The sequence below is a fragment of the Anneissia japonica genome, unplaced genomic scaffold (genome assembly GCF_011630105.1).
Source record: "Anneissia japonica isolate Jap-2015-1 unplaced genomic scaffold, ASM1163010v1 scaffold640_len1575945_cov177, whole genome shotgun sequence".
Lineage (NCBI taxonomy): Eukaryota > Metazoa > Echinodermata > Crinoidea > Comatulida > Comatulidae > Anneissia > Anneissia japonica.
The window spans coordinates 738,918-749,379 of record NW_022684376.1 but is presented as its reverse complement, the minus strand read 5'-3'; the positions used below and the strand labels follow the sequence as shown (position 1 = coordinate 749,379).

General features: G+C 33.6%; 1 protein-coding gene across 1 annotated transcript; it reads left to right on the top strand.

The window, feature by feature from the left end:
• Positions 1-1,194: 1,194 nt before the first annotated feature.
• On the top strand, positions 1,195-4,550 carry LOC117105607 (probable protein BRICK1-B). The gene is made up of 3 exons (XM_033246788.1): positions 1,195-1,382; positions 2,305-2,387; positions 3,175-4,550. Exons 1-3 carry the CDS (start codon positions 1,250-1,252, stop codon positions 3,199-3,201), a joined length of 243 nt encoding a protein of 80 aa, XP_033102679.1. The 5' UTR covers positions 1,195-1,249; the 3' UTR covers positions 3,202-4,550.
• The last annotated feature ends 5,912 nt before the right edge of the window (positions 4,551-10,462 follow it).

Genomic DNA, 10,462 nt, shown 5'->3' with positions numbered 1-10,462 from the left:
AACTATTATTAACATAATTAACATGCTCAATGGATTATATTTGTTGTGAATGATTAAACCAACAAAATATGTTAAGGGCTATATCAAACGATAAGTATTACCAGGGAACAGTGAAATTACACTGTTCCCTGGTATTACATTAGTGCATACGTATGAGATTAAATAAATAAATCCGTTAGCACTATTTAAACAATAAATGATAAATAAATATAAGTTATTAAATTATGAATGAAAAAATTTAAACGAATCCTTAATTAAAATTATTAAAGGAATAAATAGGCCTTAGCCAGTCTGGGCCTACGCATTGTATGCTCTCTTAACTTGGCGTTGTAGTGGATCAACTTACTTTATTATTTAGTGTCTTCGCGTCTTGCTTTATTTCCGTTGTGGTAATTGCCACTTTGATTATTGTTTCGGGTATAAGCAGTAGGTGACCATGTGGGTGGTGCACTGCCCTCACCCACACACAATATTTTGTTATACACAGTTTATACTTAATTAATGAATAATTATTACTTTAAAAAACTAATTAGTTAAATGTTAATATAATACTATAAAACATTTATATAAACGAGTGAGAGTATAATACAGATCTAAAACTACTCAGTAATGCTTAAACATGATGCAACTGTCGTTTCGGATACCCAGTAGAGGAACATCTCCACTCATCCCCTCAGAACATGTTCCCGTGTCCTCGATTACTCTATCCTTCCCTCAATCCGGCAATATACCAAAAGCATAAAACGGACAGCGATGCACATGGTTTCTTTTAATTGAGAAGGGGGCGATGGCTGGCTCGAGACACTGTGCATCTCACATAGGGATGTTTTTAAATCCCGGTCAAAAAAAAAGGATCAATTTAATGAAATATAGGAAAAAACACTCCCTTAAAAATTCAATGGAACCATAAATTGTCTATTTTATGAAAAGTATTAAATACATCATTATAAATGAAATATGATACCAAAAACATTTCAGTTTCACTTATTTACAGAGAGACGTTTACTATTGGTTATTGCAAAATAATAATGGAACTGCATTATACTTCGGCAGATTTACGATTACATTTACTCTAATTTTCAATTTCTTTTCATAAATACACAAAGCAAGCAATTTAATAAATTGAATTAAATTTTTCCGTTTTTTTTAAAATTTCAATCATGACTGTTGCGTTAGGTTGTCGAAAGCTGTACGTTGAGGGCGGCAATTATATTTACACTATCTTCCGGGAAGGAAATTGACAACAATAATGGCACCTTCGAGGCATCAAAACCAACAAACTGCAGTCCAAAAGCAGATTCACGAAGACTGGGCAAATCGAGAATATATTGAAATAATTACAACAAGTATCAAGAAAATTGCCGACTTTTTGAATTCATTCGGTAATACTTATTTACTCATTATTCTGTGTATTACTATCCTAGCTAGGCCTAGCTGGCGCTAAGCTAGGTAAGTAAGAAGGAGGGTAGCTGGGCTGGGCAGGCCGTCCTCCAGCAAAGCCTATGATGATGACTAAGAGTAGTGTAGGCTGAGACTTACGTTTGAATTTGAAGGCTTGGCGGGACTAGCTATGCCTATATTATATAATGTATCTTATTATATTGAGACCAAGCTTTTTATGTTCTAATTTATGAATTCAATTCATTATCGTATGATTAATACAGGGGTCCCAAGTTGGAAGAACCCTTCCATTCAGGGATATTCATTAATGACATTAGGGGCGCTATAGTCCACATATCAAGCGCCCTGAGCATCTTACATTAGATGAATATGTGCGCTATATAAAACTACACTATTACTCATATATATTATATGAGGAAAAAGTGTAGGTACCAAACGAAAGGCCATGCCCACCTCAGGCCCAGCGTGATTGGGGCTGAGGTGATGACATTTTTTTAAAGCAGGCACCTTTAGAAGCCCTGTCACAATGGCACTGTCAGACTGCAAAAAATAATCAGCAACCAAAGTTTAGGCCTAAATAAAATAAAAATCCTTAATCAATTTAAGAGGATTCTGGAGAAAACATGGTGTTAGCATCAATCAAACCGCTTCTACCCGTATACATATTTGTCCGAGAACCAGAATCTTGGAAGGAAACTTTAGCTTTTTTAGCACCAAATCCTATTAACCAAGTAAAGTAAAGTATCTTAAGAATTACATTGCAATGTAAGTATTACTACACTAGGCATATCACATAAAAATCTTTTTTCCCTCATTTTTTTTTTTTTTTTTTTTTTTTTTTTTTTTTTTTTTTTTTTTTTTTTTTTTTTTTTTTTTTTTTTTTTTTTTTTTTTTTTGTACTAGATATATCATGCCGTTCAAGACTGACACTATTGAATGAAAAATTAACGTCTTTGGAGAGGAGGGTCGAATACATAGAAGCAAGGGTAAGTAGAGAATCTACATTTTTGATCATGCTATGAAATTTGTCCAGTATAATGTGAAGTACTGTATCTGGAGCAGGTTTTAGGCCTACTTAATGTATGATCATGACCACTTTACTGTACTTTACTCAGTTAAAAACATATTGTAAATCAGTATATAATTTTGTAGTTGTGTTCTGCCTCAAATTAAAAAAAAATATATTATGGATATGTAATATCAATTGTATTTGTATATCTGGTTTTTTTTTTTTTTCATTTTTTTTTTTGTTTTTTTTTTTTTTTTTTTTTTTTTTTTTCATTTGTCATCTAATGTTTCTCAATTGTGGTTAAGTATCGTACCATGTACTTCATCTCTTTTACTTTCCATTTTGTTATCAGTGGGTTTCCATCTGTTTTGCTTTTGAGTGAATTTTAAATAAAAATATTAAGAACATGTTAAGTACAACAAAACTGTGAGTTTTCACAAGGGAAACATCCTTCTCAGATTCCATTGGCCTGAATCCCTGAATTCACACATTCATATTCCCTCAGTTCCTACTCAGATGCCTCCACAGTTTCACACATGGCCTCCTTTTCCTTCTCAAGTCCCTTTTCAATTGCCTCATGATATCCAGCATGTACTAACTTGTCCTACCTTGTGGCCTCCCTCTCCAGCCTGTCTTGTTTGCATATTTACCTCTCAGTCTTCTAGCTCTGATGGAAAGCAAATTCTGATACCAAGTTATTGTTACTATTAAATTTTAGATTTACGAAAATAAATAATTTCCATAATTATTTATCTTCTTTTCAGGTTACAAGGGGAGATACTATGATCTGATTGGTGGACAGTTTCACTTAAAATGATATCAATGTAAACCTCATCACACAAGTGCTTACCTATAAAGCATGAAATTACAAATACAAGATTAACTCACTTTTCAGGTGAAAATATTTGGACAACAACCTAAATACACTTTTCACACTCACTATTTTTTGCAAATAGTAACATTAGTAACAAGTTGTAACCAGGTTTTGCAGAATTTGAAAGCAAATCCTCGTAAAACATTTCAAGATACCCTGTGATATTTTGGGTGACGAAGCCTAAGTTATTCAGTGTGCATGTGTTCATACTGCCACCAGACAACAAAAAAAACAAATAATGTACCTAATGTAATCCTAATGTAATCTAGGCTACCCTAGATACCTTGTCCTACCCTACTAGATATCTAGGCCTACCCTAGACATCTATGCCTACCGCTATTCTTCCAAGATTTCTGCATGGCTCGGATTATTGTGTGTGTGAAATGAAAGTATCTCGGTTGATCAAAGTTGTTACGACTTGCTACTAATTATCAAATGTTAAAACACTTTTTGTTAGTGCGAAAAGAGTGTAAGACTATTGTATATGTGGCAAAGACAAGCCAAATTAGTCACTCATCGCAAATCGAGTTTCAGAAATACTGTAATGGCCAAAACATGTTGGAATGTCAACATTTTTGAAATTTGTTTTATTCCACAAAATTAACCTTTCCTTACATCATGCTATGATATTATTTTCTCCATTTTCAGTGTTAAAACAACAAATCTTTCAATTTGGTAATGGTTCCTGCCGGAGAACCGTAAACTTCAAAGGCTGATTTTTCAAATATTTTTTCATAAACAGCTGTATGTTTAAACTTCATAACGAAATGCCAGATTTAAATGATTCTTTTACCATTTTATAGGTCTTATTTTACTGTTTTATATAACACATTATTTTATTACTAAAAATTGATCTTTCTGAGGTGTGAGTGACTTGTTTGGCTTGTCTTTGCCACATATTATACTGCTCTGTAATATTATTATTTGTAAATTAATGTGTTGGTAAATGTTTATATTTTGATGATACTCATCAGGAAGTGTTGATATTGTTTTGAGTTATATTGTAATAAAGTGAAGTTACTTTAGTCTCCCCTACATAATTGTGACAGGCTCTGGCAAAACCAACTGTTTGTAGGCAAAATTCAAAATTTAGATATTGGTGTTTCTAGATTTTGCATGAATTCTTCTTTAAAGCAGTGTTTATTCGATGGAAAATGGTTCAGTATTAGCAAAGTTATGAATGTTTAATTCATTGGATATCAGCCATGTAGGTTTTGAGAAAACAGCTTTCAAAGATTCCAAAATCAATAGTTTATTTTATTAAGATTTGTATTTTAAAAATAATTTTAAAATACTTTTCAGTTAGATTTAATGAATGATATTTTGCAGAAATGTTCTTCAATGTGTCTTCTTTTATAAAATACAGTACAAGAAACATAAAAATGTTCAAAGTTCTGATTCTTGAACGTTTTAGGTGCTTGTGGGAAATTAGAAATTGCGACAAACGCCGGATTTTGCCAGAGCCGGGGTCACAATCAGTAATGAAGCAAATCTGAGATTCTTCATTATCATGTGAACTACATTTGTAGTATAGCTGTATATATATTAGTGTCTATAATGCTTACCTTTAAACACCAAGTCCCTGGGTTCAAATACTAAACTACTGAGATGAAGTTTTCTGTGCTTTTGATTAAAAAAAAAATGTTCACTTGGTTTATAAAGAGTTTTAGTTTAATGTATTTTAAACCCCTTTTTTATGATTTTTTTTTAGGATGTGCCATCCTGTTATGAATTTTGGAAAGTCTTAAAAATTGAATTATAATACTGGTATTGAATTGCTTATTTAGTGATTAAATATGTTATTAACTTCTAATGAAATCAAGGTCAAACCTATTAGGTTTTAACTGATTTGCAGACCCTTTTACTATAAAAGTCTTTAAATCTATTACAAGATCTGCTGTATGCAATAGAATAGTAACTATTATTCAGGGTTGTAGCTGTAGAAAGACATTTTAAGGGTGGGTCGGTGACATTGGTAAACTCTAATTAATAACAGTGGATTTTAAGGATGGGCAAGCGGGTTAATAAAGTCAGGTGGAGGGCCATGAAATTAGCTTTAGACTGGGTGGAAAACTTCAAAGCTGGGTCGCCCAGCCCACCATAACTACATCCCTGATTATTTGTATGTCTGTTAATTTGTGAGGAAAATCTTTTTTTCTTTTACTTTTTAATGGAAAGCTAATAATATAGGAATTCTTAATTAAGCAATTAAATATATTTAAATTAATTTTTAAACGTTTCAAACAAACCACAGATGTTATATCTAGCTTCAACAAATTGTGTATTTTTCTAAGCTCAGTGAACACTGCTACCGACTTGATTTCATTTATTTCGCAACAATTAATTCAGTGACAAATCATTTTCAACAACGATCTACTGAATTTGATCATGTTGACAATTGTCAGCAGATGGACAAACCCAATGAACAAGCACAAGATTTTAAACTTCAATGAAGTTGATCACTTTGTACAGATAATGTGTATGCTTTATAGTAATGAGAAGAAAACACAAAAACAAAAATGAGCATTTATTTAAAGGAAAGCAAGAAAAAAATATGAGAATTGGACTTTCGTAACAACCACTGTCACTTTATAAGTTAACACTACATAACTTGTACTTAAAGTGGACAATCATGATTTATTGATAATAAATTTTGGTTTTACATTGCATTTGTGCACATTTTATGTAAAATAGTCTTTTTTTAAACTTTTGTTGATAGCAAATATGTTATGTGAATATGTTAAATAATAACTTAGTTTTCAAAAATTTGTTTTAATATCAGTGTTATCAAAATTATTATTACTATTAGTATTGTTATAGATTACTGAAGTATTCTCAGATAAGATAGTGTAATACATACTCCAAGTATCGAAATGCACGCCATCGTGTCGGGATTCAATATTTCGACATTAATTATGTCATGACATAAATAATGTCGAAATATTGAATCCCGACACGATGGCGTGTATTTCAATACTTGGAGTATGTATTATACTTTCTTATCTGAGATTAATCAGTGGACCTTTCGGTTTCTGTAGTATTACCTTCACAATATTTGTTGTCTTTATTATTATTATCATTTTCATTATTGTCATATTTCCTTTTATAATACTAATTCATGGTAACTTAATATTTCTTGGCTATTTTCTAATGTGGTATACATTTTTGTAATATTATGGATTTATTAACATAGTGGTTATTATACTTTTTGACTCTGTAACTGAATAAAATAATATATTATGTACTTGGAACTTCTAGATTCTTTTCTAGATTTGGATCTTTTCTTTGTAAACATAAACTAAGTCGTTATTTCAGCGGCGTTGCTAGGCCCGCCCAGTGCAAGATTAATTGCCGGGCCCTCTGATGTGATAGGGGAATTCCCTAAAGTTGTTGTAAGATTCCTTCTTTTACCCCCTACTGCCAAAGTCCTATGTTAGTAATAAACACTATGATAGTCGGATTTTAAAGAGGGGCATATTCGGTTTTAGCAGCTGTTTTAAACTAATCAAGACGATTGGTGGCATGTAAAAATATGCAATTGCAGTGGCAGATCAAGGAATTCGAAATAGAGGGGCCAGGGAGGGATTTTCACAGGTGAAGGAAGGAGACCACCTCAACCCCACCATGGTTGGGACTGAGGTAAGAAAATTTAGGATTATAGCACATCTGGATGGATGGAAATCGCACTCTCCGACTTAAAATATAATGAATATAATTCCCCCCCCCCCATTTTTTTTTTTTTTTTATATATATAATTTTGAAATCAACACAGTGATCAATAATTACTGTACTCTTTTTAAAAACAGAATATTATTGAGGAGGGGCCAGCTGGTCATTTATTTCCTTCACATTATTTTAATTATTATTTTTAGGTATGTTTATGATAGGCCACTACATAGCCCAGGGCCCAGTGCAGTGGCGGTGCCAGCGGGGGGACATGGGGGCTTAAGCACCCCCATCTAGTTTTTATCACATACCTAACCCTGGCTTCTTGGGCTTTTGGCCATCAGATAACGCTGCACGCTATATTTACACCTACAAATTATATCCTAGAGCCGCCACTGCCCCAGTGCTTTGCAGAGGCCCGTAGCTACGCCACTGGGTTATTTATTTGGCGCAAACGGTCCAGGGATTGAGTGAACAGCATTTTGCCATGACAACACAAGCGGTGTCCCCATCCCCTGGAACATTTACGAACGTGAGCAGTGCATTTTCGCCATGTGCCTGAATACCGAACAAACAATACGCAGGCCGTGTATGGGCGAATATTATATTATTATATTTTATTATAATATCGCTTTCACAAAATGAATAATTACATTTTCCTTTTGGTCGTTTTAAAAGATCACAAAAATAATTGTTTATTTTTATGGATCTCGAAAGTAGTTAATAGCAATTCAGAATTTATTTATTTATTTATTTATTTATTTATTTATTTATTGCACATCCAACAGTGTATACACCAATTACAGGATGAAAATATAAAATATAAAAACTTACACAATATCAATGGAAAAAATATTTACGATAATACGCCAACTCCTGTCTCTTATACACATCTAGATGTGTATAAGAGACAGGACAACACAAGCGGTGTCCCCATCCCCTGGAACATTTACGAACGTGAGCAGTGCATTTTCGCCATGTGCCTGAATACCGAACAAACAATACGCAGGCCGTGTATGGGCGAATATTATATTATTATATTTTATTATAATATCGCTTTCACAAAATGAATAATTACATTTTCCTTTTGGTCGTTTTAAAAGATCACAAAAATAATTGTTTATTTTTATGGATCTCGAAAGTAGTTAATAGCAATTCAGAATTGCTTTATATTTGGAGTCATTTTTTGGCAGATTACGCCACTCGTCGTCTGTCATAGTGTCATATGATATTCAAAGGACAATGTGAGGCGTATCTAGGAGACTTGTAATTGGGAAGCTGATGGGGAGGGGTGCGAAGGTGAAGTGGGGGATCGATGATTAGGTGAGGGTGAGCTACTCCACAAATAAGGTACTTGAAAAATAAGTACTTGAGCCTGATTTTTTTTTTTTTTTTTTTTTTTTCGAATATTTTCAATGGGGAAGTTGTCGTGAGTATTTTTGGGAGGCGTGCGCACCCTCTCGTCTAGATACGCAACTGAATGTTCAACCAGGCAAAGACACACGAATTTATTGGTCAGGATATGATTGAAATTGAATCAGGGCTCACAAGTCTCCCGGATTGCACGGGAGTCTCAAGGAATTTTGGTTCATCTCCTGGTCTCCCCGAACTTACCACATTTTCTCCCGGCAACTCCACATTTTCTCCCGGAATTCGAATTTCTCCAGGATTTTAACAGATTTCCACAATTAGGACTTACGCTAAGCAAAATTTTCCCATTCTTATGCATTAAATTTGGCAGACATAATATTCATTGAACACTGTATGTATTAACCTGCCAAGCCTATTTGTTCTTACATTGAACAAGGTGATTGTACACGCCTGTCCTTGTATATGCGTTTTAGCTAGCTTTTCGCCAGAATCTAATCAACTTTTTGGGACTCGAGACAAAATTTCAGTTCAACTGTCAAATGTGATTTTCAGTATGTCAGTTGTTTGTTTTTTTGGTTTTTTTTTTAGCAATGGATCGGCGCCAGGAATACCCCGACGAGGTGTCCGAGCTCCCCGACAAGTAGGTCCACTCCCCTGTCGGGAAGCCTATTCCCCTCCCCCGGTCGGGGAAAAATTATTTTGTCGGGGAAAAATTAAATTTGTCGGGGATTTTTTTTAATTTAAAGATAATAAAATTTTGTGTTAAGCATGGGATTCTTTATTTAAAAAGGAATTCGGGGGTACTAGTCCACCTGTTGAGGGTACTAACCCCCTATCCGAGGTACCATCCCCTGTCGGGGAATAGCTGGCGCACCACTGCAATCCATACGATCGCAATAGTATACAACACCTCGCACATGGTAGCACTGCTCGCACTAAATAGTTTTTACCCCACAAATTTTGACAGCTTAAAGGACATACTTCAAATTGTACTCGGCGCTCGAGATTTGATTTTTCCCCGGCGACCTTGCTGAAAATTCCTCTACAAGGGGGTCCAAGTGGGGGTCCAGAAGTTTTCGACAGGGGTCCTTTGCCCCTGGATCCCCCCGCTGGCGCAGCCCTTGTCTTAGCAATTCAAAATCATTGTTCCAATGGTATTTTAGGCTAAAACAACGCTCTCAGCCCTAGCCCAAGGAACCAAATGCTATGGGCAGTCTTTTTCTCCAAGGAACCCAAAATACGTGTTGATGTTTGAAAATACAGCAGCAAAAACAAGGCTAACCAGCAGTATTAAAATAATTGAAAGCTTGCAAGGTGATTTGTTGTAACGTACAGCATGACGCAGACAACATTTTGTACAAGTTGCATAATAAATACTGTACAATAAAAGACACAAAATAAAGAAAATACAAACTGCACAATAAATACATGTTTACAATAAGTTAAAAAGTTAGAAACAATATTCATAATCTAAATAATTAACTTCATCTTTTAAATTCATGAAAAAAAATGTTTGATCTGCACGAGCTGTCATTAAGTAGACTGAGTCTGCCGATTTGTCTGTCGGATTTGTTAGCGAAACGTGATTCATTGGAATGCGATACATCTTTGGTTATTTTATCTACCGTAGTTATTGAGCACAGTCTTATTATTAAACTTAAAGTTGTTGAGGTTACCTATATCCAATTGTTTATAAGTTAAGAGATTATTTATTTTTAAATAAATTAATTAAATTGTTTATAAGTTAAGAAATGAATACGACTAAAATTAAAAGTTACGGATAAACATGTTTTGTATGAAAAAAGACGTGTTTGTAAAAACGTGCGTGTTCTTAGCCCTGTTTCAGTTTAATTAATACTCCATAATATTTGAGTTTTAAAGTGATTAAGCTGTCCTTTCCTGCTTTAATTAATAGGCCTACTAAACTTTGGTACACCATTAAGGCATTGTAATTAATTAAACAAGAAATAGTAATAATGGTATTTGCTTATACATATATATATATATATATGTATATATATTATATATATATATATATATATATATGTGAAGAAGGCGTGATATGTGTGTATATATATGTATATATATTATATGTATATATATGTATTATATATATATATATATATATATATATATATATA